The sequence below is a fragment of the Lutra lutra genome, chromosome 5, assembly GCF_902655055.1.
Source record: "Lutra lutra chromosome 5, mLutLut1.2, whole genome shotgun sequence".
Classification (NCBI taxonomy): Eukaryota; Metazoa; Chordata; class Mammalia; order Carnivora; family Mustelidae; genus Lutra; species Lutra lutra.
This window is the reverse complement of record NC_062282.1, coordinates 150200340-150222335: the sequence shown is the minus strand read 5'-3', so window position 1 is coordinate 150222335 and position 21996 is coordinate 150200340. Positions and strand designations below refer to the sequence as shown.

The 21996-nt window shown below is 50.1% G+C and overlaps 1 protein-coding gene across 4 annotated transcripts in view; it reads left to right on the top strand.

Annotated features, from left to right (window-relative positions):
• The window catches only part of COL23A1 (collagen type XXIII alpha 1 chain), a 309980-nt gene that overhangs the window by 20856 nt on the left and 267128 nt on the right, over positions 1 to 21996 (top strand). For all 4 annotated transcript variants that reach the window (XM_047731172.1, XM_047731171.1, XM_047731170.1 and 1 more), the window contains exon 2: positions 3644 to 3710. In XM_047731172.1, coding sequence (XP_047587128.1) covers positions 3644 to 3710 — 67 coding nt within the window. The remainder of the gene's footprint in view (positions 1 to 3643; positions 3711 to 21996) is intronic.

Sequence of the window (21996 nt, the reverse complement as noted above, 5' to 3'; positions counted from 1 at the left end):
GCCAGACTAGTGCTCCCACAGGTCCTTAATATATTTATCATCCAACAGTGTAACTGACCTTTTCTGAGAACCACGATCTCCCCCTCGCGCCTGCTGCCCCTCCCCCACCCCGAAACTTGGAGCTCTCCTCCGGGGGACCCGTGGAGGGAGCAAGTCTCAGTGACTTTTCTCTGAAACCCCTCCTTTATTTACTTTTGGAGTCAGGACTTGTTTGCATATGTAAAACCAGGACCATATTGTTTCCAGATGGGAGGGGTGTTGCCAGATAATTGGATGCAAAAAAAGAAAGAAAGAAAAAAAAAAAAGAAGTTGAGGCCTTTAAATCGTTTTTACAAACCTGGACACAGAACAATATTTTCTTAAAATTAGAGAAGAAAAGGCGAAGCATGGAAATAAAGATTGTGGGATTCGGTTTCTAATACAAACATTTCAGCTTGTGTTCATAGCAGTGGCATTTCAAACCCACAGAAGTGAAGGGCCTGGAGAGGGAGGATGGGGGGGGCGGGGGGGTTAGGGGACTTGAAGAGGAAACGGCAGATTCACCATCTAATCCAGAGGGACACGCGTGGAAGGAGTTAGAGTCAAGGACCAAACGAAAACTCGATCCCATTACGCTAGGACCCCACCTACTAGCATTACATTAACAATAAGGTTATCCGCACCACCACCACCCCCCGCCCCGCCCTCCCCAGTTTCCTGTTTAGTTTTTTATTTTACGATAAGAGCAGTTTGGAAGTAATTGTGCATCCTATCAGTATTTGATAAAGCCTCCCTCCCTTTCAGCCGAGCGGCCCGGAGGTGAGGGACTGTCAAAGGCGAGTTGGGGTTTAGCCTGAAATGCTCCGGTTTCCAACCGGGGAGCGAGTGCGGCTTCCAGTCCGTCTCGCGACGATAAAAACAGAGGAGAGCGTCTGGCACAAATTGACCGGCTGTAACGCGAAGGCTGGATAGGTTTGCCGCGTGCATTTTGAAATCTGTAATAGTATCTGCAAATATGGCGGGGGTGGGGTGAGGGGTGAGCTCTGAGGCCCTGCTCCGGCCGGTGTCTGCATCCGCCCGCAGCTTCCACGCTCTAGTTCAGAGGCGAGGATTGCTAGTGGGCGACAGGGCCCACCCAGCTGGGGGTGGGGCTGGGGGTCGGTGGTTGTAGGGCTTGGAGGGTTGCTGTGTGCAGCTACTGCTGCTGGAGGAGCCGTTCTCACTCCGCCCCCCCCCCCTTTCCCTGCTTTCGAGAGCCCAGGGCAGCTCTGGGGGCCTCTGGAGCCTGGGGGCCCGCGCTATTCCTAGGGTCGCTGTGGGCCAGGTGCACCAGAGCAGGAGTAACCGGTAGGGGTCTAGCTGGGAGCCTGCGTCCAGAAGCCTATCCAGGTTTTGATTTCTGGGGCAAGCTGAGGCCTTGGGGGGCTGAGAAGGTGGGGGTGAAGATGGGCAAGTTAGTGCATCTAAAGGCGTACCCTTCCTCACCCCAAACACCCCCCCCCAACCCGACCCCCCCATTCGTGGTACTTCTGCCATTCAGCTGGGGTGGGGGGGCATGACCACAGCCCTGTGTTCCCTCAAAACCTGCAGGCCTTCACCCCATCTCTGGTGGGTACCAGCCTCTGTGGCTCATCTGTAAAATGAGGGTGAGGCTGGCAGGACTGGAGGTGGACCTGGAAGTACCTGGCAGGTGGCCTGAGCTCCTGGTGCCCTGCTGTTCCAGCCAGTGGCAGATCCAGCTTGGCTGAATTCCCAGCTCCTGTGAAAATTCCAGGCTTGGTGCTCGGGGGCTCAAAACTGGGGGTGCCCTTCTCACCTCCTCTAAAGCAAAGCTTTAAAAATAACAGCTCGGGGGACATCTGGGTGGCTCAGTCGTGAGGCGTCTGCCTTCTTCCCAGGTCGGGATGGGATCAAGTCCTGCATCGGCTTCCTGCTCAGCAGAGAGCCTGCTTTTCCCTCTGCCTCTGCTGTGTTCCCTCTCTTGCTGTCTTTCTCTGTCAAATTAGTAAATTAAAAAAAAAAAAAATCTTAAAAATAACAGCTTGGTGGGCGCCTGGCTGGCTCAGTCTGTAGATTGTGTGATGCTTGATCTCAGGATTATGAGTTCGAGCCCCAGGTGGGGCACAGAGACGACTTTTCAAAAACAACAGTTTATTTGCTTACTGTACCGTCTTCAAGGTATCTTAAATTTTTATTACTTATTTTTATGGAGAAAGATGCCATTTAAAAAAAGATTTATTAGTTTGTTTTGAGAGAGAAAAGGATAAAAAGGGAGTGGGCACAAGTGGGAGGAGCAGAGGGAGAAGGAGACTCTCAGGCAGACTATGCTGAGCACAGAGCCTGATGTGGGGCTCGATCTCAGGACCCTGAGATCGTGCCCTGGGCCAGAAACACATGTCAAACGCTTAACCCATTGAGTCACCCAGGCACCCCGAGAAAGATTATATTTTTATGTTTGAACCTTCTGGTGGTAGTATCACATTTTGTCATTCAAGTTATCCCATTTGGGGTTTCCTTTGTTTTGGAGGGAGATTTTTTATTTGTTTGCTTCCTAGGGAAAAGTTGATACTTTATTTTTATTTTTTATTCTTTATTTTTTTGGTTAGGACTCAAGTCTTTGCTTGCTTGGGGATTATGGGCCCGTCATTTCACTCTTCTGAACCTGGCTTTGGGTTTGGGGACTAATTTCTTTATTTTCCAAGCGAGTCCCCTGTGTGCGAGGTAGGGAGGTAGGGACGGTAACCCGGGCTTCCGAGAGTTTCCTTCCACAGGCCCATCAGGTGATGATTATGCCTCAGCTGGACTGCAAGTTAGCATAATAGTGGAGCTGGGATGTTTGATCCTATTTCTGGGGTAATTCTTTTCCCTTCCCCCAAATCTACCGCAGGGCTGGGCATGCATAGAGATTCTTGTTCAATGGACTGAGCCAAATTTTCTAGGCCAAGGATCCCTGCTGGTAAGAAGGAAGGAAGAGGTCATCAGGGTGAATTAGGACTGGGCCTGGGTTCTGATGCCCCATGCGCTGCAAGGGATGCAGCAAGGGGGCCTGGGGTGTCCTGGGTTTGGGTGCCATCTAAGGACCAAGGGTTGGGTGCCAAGGCCCAGCATCCCTCTGCTCAGCCCTCCCCTCTTCACAGAGACTACATGGTCACTCTGACTTTTCTGGATTCACGTTTGAAAATGCTATAACAGGGACACCTGGGTGGCTCACTGGTTAAGCATCTGCCTTTAGCTCAGGTCGTGATCCCAGGGTCCTAAGATTGAGCCCCGCATTGGGCTCCCCGCTCAGCGGGGAGCCTGCTTCTCCCTCTGCCTCTGCCCTTCCTCCTGCTTATGCTCTCTCTTTCTCAAATAAATAATAAAATAAAATCACTAAGAAAAAAAAATTAAAAATTAAAAAAAAAAATGAAACTGCTGTAACAAAGCAGAAACTGCCACCTTTTCAGGGACTCCCAAGTGATTGTTACACGTTTCTTTTTGTTTCTCCTCTTGGACTAAAACTAGCTGTAGCACTTAACCACCTTGTAAAGAAAATATGCCCAACAGTACCACCCCCACTGTTGATCTTTCCAATACGGTAGGGTTTGCTGATTTTTCCACTTTTGCGCCTGTCCACTCTCAAACTCATGCTCGTTTTTTTTTTGCCCCCCCCTTTCCGATTCAGAAGTTGGAGGGACTGGCCAAGCACCGGACAGTTCGGGAAGCACCGACCGCGTGTGTCTGCCCACCAGGTAAGTGCGTGTTTGATCTTTGCGGGCCCCTGACTTTCGAGGTCCGGCCTCCTGTCTCCTGTCTGCTCAGAACTGCCAAGCACGTGGTCTAGACGCTGGCCCTGGGTTGTGGCTCATGGACCATCTGGGGGATCTTTCTACCTTTGTCTTCCTCTGACCAGCTCACCAGTCAAGGATTCTAGCCAGGTTACCTGACCTGGTTTGATGAGGATGGTGGTCTATTAGAAACTGTTAGAAGTGACTTGTGCTGTCACTCCATCCACCAGCCACAGGGTCTGGCTTTTCCCCATTTACTTCAGCTGGCCGAGACCTGAGGTTCCTTGAAAATGAACTTCTCCATATTGGGAGATGCCCTGGGATTTCTGCATAGGTGGACCTCGCAATGTGAGAATCCACTTGGAGAGGATTTTATGGGCTGGCTTGACTTAGTCTTTAAGAGGACCTCCTACATTTTAACAGGAGGAACAAAGACTTGACAAGCAATGTCATCATTAGCAGACCAGGAAGTCAGACATTTGATTCAGTGGGGAGAAAAACAAATTAGACCCACAGATGAGTTTTTGGATACAACAGGAATGGTTCCTGTTGTATTTCTTTTGTGTTTTTCCCCCCTCCTCTTTCTGAGTGCTGTGTGGATGTCGATTCATGTGAGTTATGTGGAGAAGTATTTTTTAAACTGGGAGTCACAAAGCGTTTGTAGGATATGAAATCAGTTCCGTGGGCTGCAGCCAGCGTTTTGAAATTTTGAACTGGCTGTAGACTGGAATCAAAATGTATTGGAGTGAAGTTTTTCCTTGAGCTATTTTATTTGGAGTGTATGACCTGGATGGTGATGGAAATGGGTTTCCTGTGATGCGATGCTGACCGGAAGTTTGAAAGTCCCAGATACAGATGATTGGGGGGTGGGGACGCAGGGAAGGGGCACAGAGTTCCTGGGTTAATCGAAGTTGGGCCCAAATCTTGGTCTGCCGTTTATTAACTCTCAGGATCTTTATCGAAAATGGATAACAATATGGGAGTGGGCTCTGTAGGCTTTTTTGAGATTCGTATTTGAGTCAAAGCCCATGACCCGGAGATAGTCCTGTGACCTGCTTTCCCTTGGTGGGGGGGGTGGGGAGTCCTGAACCACCAAGAGAGGCTCCAAGAGGGTCCCAGCTTTTTTCCTAGCACTGAAAGCCTAAACGGACTCCCTTTTCCCCCAGCTCTGATCTGCCCTGCAGACTTTTCGAGTCTGGACCCGCCCTCTACAGCTTGGGGCTCATCTGATTTGAGATGTTTCCAGTTGCCCACTGCCCCCCCATGCCCAGCCAGTTCCTTCTCACGGCCTGGAGACTGTGTGATCTTTTGTCAGATCCTAGGAGGTCTGATAAAACAGATAAGCGTGGCCAGAGAAGGGAGACACCCTCTGTGTGCTGCCCATTGTGCAGCGGGCCCTCAGCAGGAGCTGTGGAGCCAAGAAGGGGGGCAGGCCTTTTGCCCATTCCCCCCACCCCCTGCCCAGCCAGGGGTTGGAGGCCTGGCAGGGCTGTGCCCTGAAATGGCCCCGTGACCTCAGACAAGGGAGGGACCTGTGCCTTGCTCCTCTTGTCATCTGTAAAATGGTGTAGAGGGTTGAATGAGGTCATCTAGGACTGAGGGTGGGCCCTAAGTCCAATGACAAGTGTCCTTAGGAGACAGAAGGGAGAGGTTTAAGACACAGAGACACACAGAGGAGAAGGCCTTGGGAGCACTGGGAATGACGCACCTAAAGGCCAGGAACGCCAAGCCTTGCCCATAGCCACCGGAAGCCGGCCAGGGGGTGTGGAGGGGGTTCAAAGAGAACCAGCCCTGGTGGCACCTTGACTTTGGACTTCTGGCCCCCAGAACTATGAGCGAATCAGTGCCCCGTCATTTTAAGCCATCTCATTTGCGGCAGTGGGTTGTGGCAGCTCAGGAAACTAGAGCAGGCTGGAATGCAAATCACCCCAAGGACCTGGAGCTTGCGGAGGGGGAGGATCGAAATCAGGGAGCCCCCCTCCCCCATGCCACCAGTTTTCATTCACCTGCCCAAGGAGACCCTTCTGTACTGCTTCTGCAGACAGCTCCAGGCTTTAGACGCACGTCCCTTGGGGTAACCCAACACCCTTTTCCCGTGTGACCTATGTATTTACACATTGAAAAATGAGCTGGAAGTTCAAAAAGTTTCCGTAGTTTCAAAGTGGTCATTTTTGTGTAGGAAGTGACATATGACGTGATTGGAAAAAGTGCAGGGACTGTTAAAGATTATCTGCAGAGAAGGATACTCCTTCCCCATGCTCCCCAGTTCTCCTGCTCACCTTTCTAGGGGCTCGGCCAGCGTGCCCCTGTGCTAGAGCAGAACTTTTGCCATATCCTGCAAATACAGCGGCCACTATGGGCCTCCTGTGGCTGCTGAGCCCTTGACATATGGCCAGGGCCAGTGGGGAACTGAATTTTAGAATTAGTCCTTAATTTTCATTTCAGCCGCCACACATGGCTAGTGGCTTTGGTATCGGGCGGCTGGGTGTTGGAGGTAGTGCCTGTATATTTCAGACCGGGCCTGGAGGTGTCAGGCTGGATGGACAGGAGCCCGCAGTCTGTTGGGGGAGGCCCCGTGCCCTCAGAGCAGCAATTCCAGAACTGAAGGAAGGGCTGGGAGTCCCTTAAGGCTGTCCTGTGGCAGAGGAAGCCACAATCTGGCCCCCTTTTGTGCTAAGACCTGTCATGACCCTGGAGCATCCTAAGGGAGGGGTCGGGGCTGGCTCCCAGCACCTTGGAGCTGAAGAGCCCTGGGTTTGACGTGACTCTGCGATGTGGTCCCATCTGGCACTTCCTGGGGTGTTACTGGTCCTTGCAGGAATTAACTCTGCTAATGCCGATCGCTGAGTTAATTGCTGTGCCTGGAGTATGGGATACATTGATCGGCAACGTCTGGGTCATGTGCCTGTTCTTGGATCTGGGGGAGCCCCTTGTTGGGGAGATTGACCCCCCCCCAGAACCACGTGGGCTAAGAATGGGTAGGGTAGTGACCACAAGGGGGTATTCCCAGGGTGCTTCTTCCCAGAAGAAGACAAAATAGATTTAGCTGGGCAGTCATAAATGAGAGCTTACCGCTCTGGGGGGCAGCTGGTCAGCCCAGTCCAGGGGGGCCCTCAGCTGGGGATAGTAGACAGAGTCTGGGTTTGACCAGAGGCTTGTCTCCACTCCGGGCACAGAAGGGCAGTCTTTTCCCCCTGTTGAACTTGTCCAACAGTCTGCCCGGCCCAGTGACAAAGCGCTTGGACTCTGGGTGCTGTCTGCCTAGTTCAAATTTTGTCACTCACCAGCTCCATGACCTTGGACACTCACCCCCTTCTCCTCTTGCTGCCTCAGTTTCTCATCTGTGAAATGGGGTTTCCAGTAGAAGCAACATCGAAGGATTGTCCCAAGGATTGGATCAGTTTAATGCATGTAAGTTGTTTAGGACAGGACCTCTCCTGCTTCCAAGAGTGAGCTGTGGTTACCATTAACTCAGATCCACCGTGCCCAGGCTAATCCAGACCCACCCGCGCAGCCTGTTACCTTCTCGATTCTCGCTGATGTCCAGCAGGGCTGCCAGAGAGGTGGGGAGAGGAGATTCCAAGTTAGTGGTTGTCTGGGAATATTCTGGAGGGAAAGAACAAAGGCTTGGCACACCGCATTGGCATGTTCTGCTGGGACGTGGGTGTGAAAAAGCTGGTGACAGAGCCCAGGAGGGAGAGAACCGGAAGGGAACAGGAAACATGTAACCTGTGAGCTCCTGTTAACCACTAAGGGCTTCCAGAAGGAAGCACGCAAAACCTGGGGCTCTTAATCCCTTTACTGGTCCACACCGTTTTCCACCCTGGTTTCCCCCTGCCCTGGAAGTTTGTTAGGAACTTTTCAGAAAAGTGGCAATATTTCTCTCTCTCTCTTTTTTTTCCTGTGCCCTTGTATAACATACCAGAGATGCTGCCTGTCGTTTACCAATTGTGTACACCAGTGAACAGATTAATCGGAGTTAGAAACACGCGGCTCTGTGAGGGTGTTTGGAAGTTTGAGCAGAGGAGTGAAACCCTACAGAGGAGAGCCTGGTGTCCAACCTGATAGATCTTCTTGATAGTTTATGGCAAATGTTACCGAGTGGAACGGAAGTACAAGTTACATCTGTTCAGCCTGTTTATTTGTTGGCATAGCAGAGAGCTTCATGAAGGGTGCGTAGCAAAGAGCTTCATGAAGGAATCATTAGTCCCCTTTCTGAATTATTTATTCAGAGAATTTAAAAAATAACACTTTTTTTAACCCGCTAAAGCCTCAGTGGCTGGAATTTATGGTACAAAACAGTAGCTTGATGGCACTTCTCCCGCTGTGTCAGACTGTACAGAGTTGAAGGAGTTAACTTGTGTGTCCTATCTTGTTTGCTTGTTTCTTGGCTGGAATACTCAGGAGGAAGGTCTCCAGAGCCCGCTCCATTATGCCTAAATATTTGTGCCTTCTTTCGTTCATCTCTCCCTACCCTCATTTTGTGCTTTCCCTGGGCGATATTGACAAAGATTGGGAGAGACATGGCGGAAGGAGCGTGTCGTAGGAGGTCATGGGGCTGAATCAAGAACCTTACTGTACTAAGAATGGGAAGAGTCTGGAGAGAAAAAAAGTTTTGCAGAAGAGAAAAAAAAAATGGAGATCGTCCCAGATCAGGAGGACCTGGGCAGGGGGAAGATGATAGCTGGGCAGGGTTTGGAAGAGCGTTTGGCATCTCAGCCAGCTGGGACAGGGAACACATGCCACGATCCCACCACATGGAGCAGAGGCAGCGGGGCGCTCTCTGGTTGGAAGGCAGCAGTGGGAGGTCAGGGCGGGTCCTGGTTAGAGAGGGATGTGGGTCTTATTCCAAGGGAAGACACGGCTGAGGGAATGGCAGTAGAGTTCAGCATTAAGAGGATCCCAGAAACAGCTCAGAGTGAGGATGGGGGACAGATTTGGTTCCTTCAGAGAAGCCCCTGGAGAGGGTGCTCTGGGTGGGGATGGTCTTTGTTTTGTTCCCTGCCATGTCCCCTGCACCTAGAATGGTGTCAGGCGCACAGTGGAAGGATGATCTACATCTGCTGGGTGACTTCTGTGGAGGAGAGGGCGTGAGAGCTTGACTGGGGGCCATGAGAGTTGATGGCAGGGAGCAGCTGCAGGAGGCATGGGCCCACGTGGGGGACGGAACTCACAAACAGGATGGATGAGCACAGGAGGGGACAGAGGTGCCTGAGGCTAAGAGCCTAAGGGAGATCGATGCCCGAACAGAGACAGGAAATCCCTGAAGAGGGATTTGGAAGGGAAGATGGTAAGCGTGGTGGTTTTGGTTAGTGAGTGGCTTCATGAACCAATTAGCAGACCCACTGATGGATGGGAGAAGATAATTAGAGATCTTTCCTTAGGGCATCGGTCCAGCTACTCTGAATCTGCTAATTACAAAATATACCCTGTCCTGTAAGTAAAGGTCCAGGCGTTTAACTGTGCTGACCGCTGGAATTTGGAGATTTTCCTGTGACCACCAGAGGGAGCCCACTATATTCATTAAATTCTATAGAAATTTAACAGGAATTTAAAAGCAAAGGATAATTAATTAAAAAAAAAATGACTAGAAAGCACCTAGCAGTGAGACACAAATTCAGGCACCCAGTCTGGTGTTTTCTTCTACCAAAATGGAAGATGCCTCAGAATTTTCTAGAAGATTCCAGAATCAAGTGGTTTCCTGGAAGCTGGGATAAATTATGGGAAGGGTAAAGTAGCCCTCAGCAAATGCATTCCTAGAACAGTTGCCCCACCCACCCAATGTGTCTGGAGCGCCATCTGGTTTAGTCGTAGCTGAGAATCCTGAAGCTACGGGAAGAGAGGGACTCAAAGAGTCTTGACCTCAGCTTGGCCAACTCTGTGCCAACTCGTGGGTGACAGGTGCAACTTTTTTTTTTTTAAAGATTTTATTTATTTATTCGACAGAGAGAGATCACAAGCAGGCAGAGAGGCAGGCAGAGAGAGAGAGGAGGAAGCAGGCTCCCTGCTGAGCGAGAGCCCGATGCGGGGGCTCGATCCCAGGACCCTGAGATCATGACCTGAGCCGAAGGCAGCGGCTTAACCCACTGAGCCACCCAGGCGCCCCAACAGGTGCAACTTTTCACTGTGTGGGGTGTCACGTAACTTTGGAGGTAAGGGTTATTAAATTACTAAATGTCCTACAGATCAGGAATTGCTCATAGGGTGGCACTGCCTTTCCTCAGGGTAAGTTCAAGGGGGTCATCCTATCTGGCTTCTCACTGTCCTTCGGATGCCAAAGTGTATTCCACATGGATGGAAGACGTCAACGTTAAAAATGAAGCCACAGAGGGCAAGACAAAAATACAGCAGGTGGGGCGCCTGGGTGGCTCAGTTGGTTAAGCAACTGCCTTCGGCTCAGGTCATGATCCTGGAGTCCTGGGATCGAGTCCCACATCGGGCTCCCAGCTCCATGGGCAGTCCGCTTCTCCCTCTGACCTCTCCTCTCATGCTCTCTCACTCTGTCTCTCTCTCTCTCAAATAAATTAAAAAAAAAAATCTAAAAAAAAAAAAAAATACAGCAGGTCACTGAAAAAAACTGTGAAGAAGTAGACTTTCTAAGTGTTGAAGTCCGAAACCAATAGGCAGTGGTTCTCAACCAGGGAAGATTTTGCCCCCAGGGGAGTTTTGGCAATGTTAGGAGATGTTTCTGGTTTGTCTCAGCGTGGGGGGTAGTGGGGAGCCACTGGAGTCAGAGGGGATAGAAGGCCATGGATGTGGATAACCATCTTGCATCATATAGGACAGCCTCAACACAAAAAAATTACCCTTCCCCAAATGTCAGTGGTGTCAGGCTGAAAAACCCTTCTCACTTTAACAAAGTTTAAAGGTAAAAAGCTAAGGTGTGCCTGGGTGGCTCAGTGGGTTAAAGCCTCTGCCTTCGGCTCAGGTCATGATCCCAGGGTCCTGGGATCGAGCCCCTGCATAGGGCTCTCTGCTCAGCAGGGAGCCTGCTTCCTCCTCTCTCTCTCTGCCTGCTTCTCTGCCTGCTTATGATCTCCATCTGTCAAATAAATAAATAAAATCTATAAAAAAATTTTTTTAAAGGTAAAAAGCTGAAAACAGTTCAACATATACAATACACGTATTGTGAATATTCATGAGGTGTAAAGTGTTCTTGCAAAAGAATAAGGAAAAGTCAAAATGTTTTATGTGGAAGAGTGAGCAAAGAATATGAATGGGGATTCGCCAATGAAAAATACAAATGGTGACGCTTTCCTTCAGGGGATACTTATGGGGCACCCAACTCTGTGCCAGGCACTGCTCAGGGAACTTCAAAGATCATCCATTTAGAATAAATAGTGGAGGGCGCCTGGTGGCTCAGTGGGTTAAGCCGCTGCCTTCGGCTCGGGTCATGATCTCAGGGTCCTGGGATCGAGTCCTGCATCGGGTTCTCTGCTCGGCAGGGAGCCTGCTTCCCTCTCTCTCTCTGCCTGCTTCTCTGTCTACTTGTGATCTCTCTCTCTGTCAAATAAATAAATAAAATCTTTAAAAAAAAAAAAAGAATAAATAGTGGAAATTCCCAGTAATATGAGATTCTGTTTTTCAGGAATCAGATTGATAATGTTTACATTGTTTTGATCTTCCTGGTGGGCATTTGTTGCAGATGAAGTCCAAGGGCAGTTGGCTGGAGAATTCTCTCTTGTTTGGGGATTCTGTCTTGTTCTCTTCAGGCCTTCAACTGCTTGGATGAGGCCCACCCACATTATGGAGGACAATCTGCTTTCCTCCAAGTCCACCTATTTGAATGTTAATCTCATCCCAAAATGTGCTTACAGAAACATCCATAATAATGTTGGACCTCACACCTTCATCTCTTCCTTCTCTTGGGGTCCTCCTCCTCCCCACCTCAGCTCTCTCTCTGCTCAGTCAGTTGTCTTACCTGCTTCCTATGTGTGGTCAAGTCCTCCCTGCACCATCCGTCCACCACTGCCTCCTTTAGACCCACATTGGCTCTCATCCTTTCCAGACCTTTCTCAGGAACAGGGCAAAGTGATGTTTGGTTTCAAAGCCTTCCATGGTTTTCTGCTGTCTTTAGGATCAAGTGTGCAAACTGTGTCTGGGTATTTCTCCATCTGATTCCTGCCTCCTTCCCTGCACCCATCTCTCACATCATACCACCTTCCTATCTCAAATCCTATGCCCTAGGGAATGACTTAGTTTCCAAAACCAGAACCTGTGCGTCATTCCTCTGGTGGAAGCAGCTCTCTCCTCCTGCTGGCTCTCCTTGAAGAATCCACCCACATTCTTTCTTCAGGATCGATTGGCTGAACTGGGCTGGCTGGTTACAGATCCTCCATGGGGGTTGGCTGGGGTGACAGGAACCAAGGGCAAACTCGGCCCTTGCGAAGGGAACATGCAGAACTCAGCTCTTTCTGTAAATACGGTGGGTGATTTGTGGTGTGACCCACGAGTCTGTTCAAGGATGGTTTCAGGGAAGGGCTAATAAAATCTATTAAGGAAGCTGCCAAGCCCGACACTGTCCTTCTGTCCAGGAGTGGGGTAGCTTCTCGCCCCCAGTGGGAAAGCCTCTTTGAGGGGTGTTGGCCTCCTTTTTTTTTTTTTTTTTAAACTTGATACTACTGACTCTCTTTCCATTCTTTCCAGTGTTTTCTTCACTTGGCTTTTTTTCTCTTTGCTCACTGAGGCATCTCTCTGGCCAGGGCTTGGCTCGGCTGAGCTGTGAGTTGCCCCCGGGGTCTGATGATTGGAATCATTTGCATTTGGTTCGCCTGGCCTGGGTCCCTTCCCTGTGAATCAGATCCGCTCCTGCTGCCTTGCCTTGGGGCACTTGCCACCCTGTGTCGGAAATTCCCTACAAGGAAACACTTAAGAACTATCCTTTCTGGGGCACCTGGGTGGCTCAGTCTATTAAGCGTCTGCCTTTGGCTCAGGTCATGATCTCAGGGTCCTGGGATTGAGTCCCGCCTGGGGTTCCCCGCCCAGCAGGCAGCCTGCTTCTCCCTCTGCCCCTCCCTCTACTCGACTCTCTCTCTCTCTCTCTCTCTCTCAAATGAATAAAATCCTAAAAAAGAAGAAAAGAAAAGAAAGAAATATCCTTCCTGGAAAAGCCTTCCCAATCCTTTGCAGCTAACATCCCCTATACATTCTGTTCTAGCCCCTCCCTTCTTTGCCTAAATTGAGCAGGGTTGGGGAGTTATGTAGACCTGGGCACCCCCAGATGCCTCCCTAGATTGGAAAGCCTTGCCTCTGGGCAGGAGCACTCCCTCCATGTCTTCTCTGCCCTTGGACCGCTGAGCCCCTCTCCCCCCTTGTCGTCCTGGAGCTGGGTTACCCGCAGCTCCCCGCGCGCCCTCACCCTAGGCATGGCTGACCCCAGCTTGCCTTGCCTGGTCATGAGGCTGAGCAAAGTGGGGGTTATGGGCAGGAAAAGCTGCCCTTGCTGACTTGTACAGAGAGGCTTAGCGGTGGCAGAAACACAGAAATGTCCCCTCTCCCCCCGCGTCTGCTAGTTTGGCACTCTCTGTCCCCCTGTGCTGTGTGCACCCACTCACACTTCATCGTCCCTAAGTGTGTTGACAGCCGCTTGTCACCAGAGCCGGGCCCAGGGATGAGCCCCAGACTCCTGGGAGAGGCGGCCTGTGCGGATCACAGGGAGCAGAGGTTCACACGGAGCAGAGCGGAGGGAGCGCATCTCAGTGGATGGTGATCGAGTTTGCGTTGTCACTAGCAACAGAAGCCAAGCGGGGCAGATTTTGGGAGCACGGGAAAGTTCTGGAAGGAGTACTGAGCTCCCAAGGCGGACAGGATGGGGCGGTTCTGGGAATCTGGGCAGTGGCAGGTCCACAGGGGATGGAGGCCTCTCCGATGTGTGCCATCCAACTGTTTTTACGTGTGTCACTCTGCTTGAGGTTCGGGGTCCCTATTGCGCATGCCTGGACCCTGGGCGGGTTCCTTCATCCAGGGTCCTGGGGCCTCTGCACAGGGTAGAGAGGCGGGGAAACGCGTCCCTGCAGGCTCCAGGATGACTTTCGGTGTCTGGGAGAGAAGTCCGGCTTCAGATGCGGGTCAATCCAGCTGTGAGAGCCGACTGTGTGTGGCCACCCGTGGGCCCCGTGAGGCAATTCTTCAAACTGTCCATCTCCGTCTGTAAAAGGGGACAACGTTATATACTTGTGGGTTTGGGTTGAGGATGCTCTGAGGTAAATGCATGGGGAAGTGCTTGGCATACAGTAGGAATCTAATAATGTCTGTGGATTTATCACTAAGGAAAGTGATCTGTGGTCCCCAGGAGGTGGGTGAGAGACGGACACAGGTCCTTATTATGGGTGGTGCGTGACTGAGGGGGCGTGGGCAGCATGACACCATGTGGGGACACTTTCCGTTTGCTGCCTCCCCTGCAGAACAGAGTCTCATGTGTGCTCAGACTCTTGGTTCGTTTGGTTCCGGAATCCCCTAGTGAAGCCTCTGCTCCAAGATGGAGAAAGAAGCATCCATCTCCTGGCTCCTGGGGGAGCCCTTGAACTTGATTATCAGCAGGGAGCATTATAAAGCCCTTTTCTTTAGGGCAACCCTGGAGTTTTTTCCCCCTGTGATGCAGCAAAGGCTCTCCTCTCCCCTGACCCCGCTGTTCTTTTTTAGTTTTTCAGCCCTGCCTTTAGAAATGGGCCTGAATGCTGGCCCAGCTGCCTTCCCCACGAGGTCATGGTTTTCATGACCCTGGGCTTGAAGTGGCCTGTTGCCTGGTCTGTTTCTTTAGAAGGAGCTTCGTGCGGCCCCCTCACAGGCTAGCACAGAAGTTCAAAGCCCTACAGGCTGAGGTTCTGTGCAGAACAGGGGCTCACGAGGAAGAAAAGTCCAGCAAACAAAGGCCAATGCATGGCCCAATTTGGATGAGGGCCAGACCTGGTTCCCCCATTAGACACCCACACGCCCACCTCCCCTGTGGTGCTTTCTGCCAAATGCACCTTTAAAAACGTATAGACAAGGGGCGCCTGGGTGACTCAGTTAAGCGTCTCTGCCTTCGGCTCAAGTCATGATCCCGGGGTCCAGGGATCGAGTCCCACGTTGCAGGGGGGTAGGTCCCTTCTCAGTGGGGAGTCTGCTTCTCCTCCTGTCTCTGCCCCCCATTCATGCTCACTCGCTCTCTCTCAAATAAATAAATGAAATCTTTTTTAAAAAAATGTGTAGACAAGACCACACATGCCCCTGGGAGGGTGAGGGCGGAAGGTGACTTGAAGCAGGGTGGGGAATGCACCAGAAGGACCGGACAGTGACTGTACCCCTGAGCGTCACTGCCTGTCATCCAGGTGTGGTCACAGGCAGACTGTGTTGGTCCCTGGGCTTGCTGAAGGTCAGTGGTGTATGGGAACGGCATACTTATTAGCTGTGACTGTGTCCTCAGAGCGTTCAGAGGGAGTCTGGGCCTGGTCTTAGCACTTCCTCTGTGTATGTATGTACTGTGGGTTGGTGGGAGGCATGCATGGGACACAGAGCTGTTCCCTGAGGAAGGCGAGGAGCAGCTACTCAGGAGTGACTGCCTCCTCCCACCCCTCCCACTAGGACTTGGGCTTAATTTCCAGGAAATTCTTTCCACCCCATGTCTGTTTGCTCCCCAAAACGTACATCCTCTCCTCTTGCCTCCTTCCCTATTGGGATCCAGGAGCCCTGTCAGGAGGGGGTCTGCAAGGGTCATGCTCTGCTAGCAGGCCCCTAGCCCCTTCTCTGCTTATGGGGGCAGGTGTAGAAAAGCAGGGAAGGTGTATGTGTGGAGGGATTGGTTGCATGTGGGGGGATTTGGAGGGCATAAACTCAGGAGGGAGGGTTTAGGGGAGGGGTAGTTTATAAGATGGTGAATGCAGGGAGGTTGCTTTGGTAGGAGAAAGTCGAGGTGAGGGAAGGGTGGGGGGTGTGACTCATGATCTCAGGTGTATCTGCTCTGTTCTCATTGGGGGTGGGGCTCTGAGCCCCTCAGGCTGGTGCCAGGTCTCCCCAGAATCTCCTCCAGCCCCCTGGGGCTGACTCACTGGGTCTCCAGATCACCTCTTGATGATGGAGTGGCTCCTTCCCAACCCAGAACCGACTGTATGCTTCCTCGTGAAGGTCCCCACGTCCCCACAGGGCCCCTGTTGTCTCCAGTCTTCTTAGCAGACTGACCTTCTTTTGTTTAAAAAAAAAAAATTATTATAAAAGAAGGCTGTGCTTCTTCTTAAAGTTAGCCCCCTCCTCCAAACAACACAGCTCTGAAGTTCAAAGAAAAGTCTCCCTTGTCCCTCAAACCTCCCTACACTCTCCAATCCCATTCCCTGGATGTAAATATTCTACAAACGCACACATTTAAACTCTTGCGGAAATAAAACAATGCGTGGTATTCTGCACTTTTCTTTCTTTCTTTCTTTTTTTGTCTTCCCAATTTAAAGTTACAGTTCTCTGTCAGCCCAACCTGCATGGGCTCTAGGGGCCCCGGGCCAGCTTAGGTGGGACCCCCTTCAAATAAACAGCAGACCATGACTCCAGGCGGGGTGGGGGGGGCAGCCTCCCCGCTTTCCCTCTGCCTTCCTGGACCCCTGCCAACATTTCCTTCCACACTGGTGGTTTTCACTCTTTGCAGGGCCAAAGTCTCCCCTTCCTGTCTCCTGCTCCTCCTGCTGCTGGCTGCAAGCTTCCATAGGAGGCGGCAGAAAGGCGGTGAATACACAGGCCACTAATATTCTGTGTCTCTGCAGTGGGTAGTAGCTTTGGTCACTGTACCATCAGCCGATCTGTCCCTCCTCCGATGTCTGCCTCATTCTTTGTTGTCATGTTTCCTCCAAATAGAGCTTACTGTAGGCCAAACCTAAATTTGCAGCTCTGTGAAATTCGCACAGACAGCACACAACTGGGTCCTGGGGAAGGGCCAGCCCACGACCCACCCTGCAGAGACACCTCCGCCCTGTCCCGTGCCCCCTTGCCTCCGCAATTGCCCCAGGCGGTGTGTGTGGGAGGGGTGACTCCTATCCTACTTTCTCACACAGCAGACTGGCTTTGCCTGTTTTTGTCCTTTACGCTAGGTGGAATCACACAGTCTAGATTGTTTGTGTGTTTCGTGGAGCGCGATGAGCTTTGGCCGTTTTGCCTCATGTGGTTGTGGATGGCGCATTTGCTCATTTTACAGCTGTTGGGCGTTTGGACAGTTTCCCAGTTTGGGGGTCTCATGAGTGGCCCTGCTAGGAGCAACCTCGGGTGCATGTGTGTGTGTGTTTCTGTGAACATAGATTGCCTGGGCTAGACCAGGGCCTCTGCATTTCCACCCAGGGTTTACCTCCAGTTCACCCATTTCCGTTAGGGGGACTAGAACCGCCCCCCTCTCCCCCAAAGGCTATCTGAGATCTTTGAGTGAGATTCGTGGGCTACAGATTAATCTGGGGAGAGATGACATCTTTACCATATTGAGGGCTCCAGGTTATGAACATCATGGATCGCTGCCATGTATGGGGGTTTTTGATGTGATTTGATAATATTTTATAGTTTGGAACAGGGAATTCTTACACATTGTTTGTTAGATTTATTCCTAGCAATTTACTGGTTCTGCAGTTTAATCAACAAGTCAATCAATTAATTCTTAATTTTTATATTTAAATTCAGTTAATGTACAGTGTATTATTAGTTTCAGAGGTAGAGGTCAGTGATTCGTGAGTGCTATAACACCCAGTGCTCGTTACATCAGGTGCCCTCCTTAGTGCCCGTTCACCTGGTTACCCCATCCCCCGCACCCATCTCCCCTCCATCAGCCCTCAGTTTGTTTCCTATAATTAAGAGTCTCTTAAGGTTTGTCTCCCTCTCTGATTTTGTCTGCTGCTGCTATTTTAAATGATAATGGTTTTGAAAAATTGTTTTCCGTTTATTGCCGAGAATTCTTCACGTGGCTCCTATTTCCAGTGTCCTTGGCACCTTTGCGCAAGGCTTAATAGGCTAACAACAGTCTTTAGATTTTCTGCATAGTTTTATCATCTTTTAAAAAAATTTTTTGAAGGGTTGCCTGGGTGGCTCAGTGGGTTAAAGCCTCTGCCTTCAGCTCAGGTCATGATCTCAGGGTCCTGGGATGGAGCCCCGCATCGGGCTTTCTGCTCCACAGGGAGCCTGCTTCCTTCTCTCTCTCTGCCTGACTCTCTGCCTACTTGTGATCTCTGTCTGTCGAGTAAATAAATAAAATCTTTAATAAAAAAAATTTTTTTTGAAGATTTTATTTATTTATCTGACAGAGAGAGAGAGTGAGCGCACAAGCAGGGGGAGCAGCAGGCACAGGGAGAGGGAGAAGCAGACTCCCCGCTGAGCAGGGAGCCTGATTTGGGGCTGGATCCCAGGACCCTGAGATCATGACCTGAGCTGAAGGCAGACACTTTACCAACTGAGCCACCCCAGCGCTGGTAGTTTCTGTCATCTTGTCTACAGTTTTATTTGTTTTCCTATTCTTTGCCTTTTATCTCCTTTATTGGACTCGCAGCTTTGGCTCAGACCTACCCTCGTGCTGAACAGAAGGATTCCCGGTTCTGGGGCAGACATCCTGGTTTCACAACCAAGATCGGAAAGCGCTAAGTACAACCATTGCTTTAGGGTTTTTGCAGATATTAATCAGGTTAAAGAAGTCTTCTCTTCTTACTTTGCAGAGAGGTTTGTTTGTCTTTTTATGTTAGTATTGGGTGTTAAGACTTGTCCAGTGACATTTCTGCATATTATGAACGGATCACATGATAGCTCGCCTTTTTTTTTCTGTCAAAACAGTGAATTACATTGATTGATTTTAGTTTGTTTTTTTTTTAAAGATCTTATTTATTTAATTGACAGAGGGAGACACAGTGAGAGAGGGAACACAAGCAGGCGGAGTGGGAGAGGGAGAATAAACTCCCCGCTAGGTCTTCATAATAGCTTTATTAAGTCAGACCTCACAGGGGCACAGGGCTAGCTCAGTCAGAAAGACATGCCACTCTTGGTCTCAGGATTGTGAGTTCGAGCACCACATTGGGTATAGAGATAAATATAAATTTAAAAGAATTTTAAAAGAATTTAAAGTAATTTTAAAAATAATTTTAAAAAATTTTTATTTTATTTATTTATTTATTTATTTATTATTTATTTATTTATTTATTTTACCCACTGAGCCACCCAGGCGCCCCTAAAAAAATTTTTAAAAGAAAAAGAGGTGCGCCTGGGTGGCTCAGTGGGTTAAGCCGCTGCCTTCGGCTCAGGTCATGATCTCAGAGTCCTGGGATCGAGCCCCGCATCGGGCTCTCTGCTCAGCGGGGAGCCTGCTTCCTCCTCTCTCTCTGCCTGCCTCTCTGCCTGCTTGTGATCTCTCTGTCAAATAAATAAATAAAATCTTTAAAAAAAAAAAAAAGAAAAGAAAAGAAAGAAAAGAAAAAAAGAAAAAAGATGAAGGGCGCCTGGGTGGCTCAGTTGATTAATCAACTGCCTTCAGCTCAGGTCATGATCCTGGAGTCCTGGGATCAAGTCCCACATTGGGCTCCCTGCTCAGTGGGGAGGGGGAGTCTGCTTCTCTCTCTGACACCTCTTCCCTCTCATGCTCCCTCTCTCTCGTTCTTTCTCTCCCTCTCTCTCAAAGAAATAAAATCTTTTTTTAAAAAAAAGATGGAACTCACATACCATATAATTCATCTATTTAAAACGTGCAATTCAGGGATCTCTGAGTCTGTGCAGAGAGGTTCAGCCATCCCCACAGTTGTGTTTAGACCATTTCCATCACCCCACACATTTCCCCCTAGCTCCTGTCACTCCCAGCTGCTGGAAACCGCTCATCTATTTTTTGTTCCTCTTTTCCTCTTTCTGGGCCTTTCCTGTAAATGGCATTGTAACGATGTGGCCTTTTGTGTCTGGCCTGCTGTACTTAGCATAATGTTTTCCAGGCTTGTCTTCATGTGGAATGCACGACATGTTGTTCCTGTTTAAGGCTGAATAATACTCCATGGCATGGATATACCACATACAGTATATCCCTTTATCCCCTAATGGACCTCCGGGTTTCTGCTCTTTGGCTGTTAGTGGGTACAGCCGCCACGAACGTTCGAGTACAGGCTTTTGTGTGAGCATGTGTTTTCATTTCGCTGGGCTGTATACTCAGGCGTGGAATTGCTGACTCACAGGCTTCATTATTTTTTATTGCGAAACCATAATATGGATGTACCAAAGCATATTTAATGACCGTGTTAGGGACGGTCCTTTCTCAGGTTTGCATTCTTGCTGTTGAACTATGCTCCAGGCCCTGCTACTCAAAACACGGCTTGCCTGTGGGTGCCAGCCTGGGAAATGTTTGCCACGGGCCCGTAATAAGGTTAGGATAGAATCTGAGAGTATTTGGCAACTTTTAGAGCATTTGGAGCCATCATTTTATGTCTGTTGAATCTAATAATAAAACACGTGGGTGAGGACTTTTATGTTTTTGGTTTTAAAATTTTTATTTTCTGCTGCATCATCTTTTTCAGATTTACCCCCAGCCGCGCCCCCCCCACTTCCCCAAGCTGGAAGTCAGGATGCAAAACACAGCCACCCCTCCCCCATAGGTCAGGTGGTACACCTCCTTGCTCCCGCGTTTCTGGAGGAATCATTCTGAGAAGCGCAGCTGCTAGACCAAGGCCAGAGGCTGAGAAGTGAAGCAGCCATTTGGGTCACGTTGACAGGAAGGGATGGGGAGCTCCCATTTCAGGTCCTCCGCAGTGATGATGGCGATAATTGGTCATTCAGACGTGTAGATACACAAAATGCACAGCAGACCCTAGAACAAAAAGGGTTTGGACTGCTCAGGGCCACTGATCTGCAGCACAGACAGTGTATTTCCTCTTCCTCATGATTCTCTTCATCACGTTTCCTTTTCTGTCACTTTATTGTAAGAATACAGTAGGCAGGGGCGCCTGGGCGGCTCAGTTGGTGAAGTTTTAATTTCAGCTCTGATCATGATCTCGGTGTTGTGGGATCGAGCCCCGCTGTCGGACTCCACGCTCAGCGGGAAGTCTGCTTGGGATTCTTTCTCTTCCTCTCCCTCTGTCCCTCCCCCCATCCAGATTAAGATGATATATAATACATTTAATGTACAAAATATGTGTTCGTTGACTTTGTTATCGGTAAGGCTTCTGGGCGACAGCAGGCTATTAGTCATTAAACTTTTTGGGCATCAGAAGTAACACGCAGGTTTTTGAGTGAATGAGGGTAGGGAGGGCGGTTGATGCCCCTAACACCCATGCTGTTCAGGGCTCAACTGTGTACACGTATTTCAGCCTCAGACGGCGTTCAGCCTCAAAAAGGAAGGACATTCTGACACTTGCTACCAACAAGGATGAACCTGGGGGACACCATGGGGAGTAAAGTAAGCCCGTCACAGTGGGATAAAGACTGTGGTTCCATGTATAGGATGCACTTTGAGGAGTCAAATTCACAGAGCCGGAAAGGGGAATGGTGGCTGCCAGGGGCTGGGAGGGGGAGAACAGGCAGGTGTTTGATGGGGACAGGGCTTCAGTCTGGGTGAGGAAGGAGCGTGGGGGGTGTGGGGTGTGGGGGGGGATGATGGTTACACAGTGGTGTGGATGGCCTTCATGCCACTGAACGGCATACTTTAAAAATGGTTAAGAGGGAAAAAAGAGGGGCACCTGGGTGGCTCAGTGGGTTAAAGCCTCTTCCTTCACCTCGGGTCACGATGTCAGGGTCCTGGGATCGAGCTGTGCATCTGGCTCTCTGCTCAGCAGGGAGCCTGCTCCCCCCCGCCCCCCCCCCCCCCCCGCCCAGCCCCGCCTGCCTCTCTGCCTGCTTGTGATCTCTCTCTCTGTCAAATAAATAAGTAAAATCTTTAAAAAAAAAAAAAAGAGAGGGAAAAAATAGATGAACTCTCTGCCTAGTGAGCACACGGTGAGGCTGTGGAGGAAGAGGGAGTTCTGGTCCCTTCCCCTAAGGGCACTAATCCCATCGTGCAGTTAACCTCACATAAACCTAATTGCCTCCCAAAGGCCCCACCTCTAAATATCATCCCATTGGGATTAGGGCTCGAACACCTGTATTTGGGGTGAGGGGTGGGACACAAACATTAAATCCACAGCACCCATTCACTTGCCTGTGGCCTTGGACAAATCCCTTCAGTGCCTCGAGACTGAGTTTCCCCATCTGTAAAATGGGAGCAGTCACAGTGCACTCCCCCCACCCCCATGTATATGACTCAGTTGAAGTGACAAGTGCAGATACTTTTGTCAGCTGCATCTCTGGGAGCTTCGGT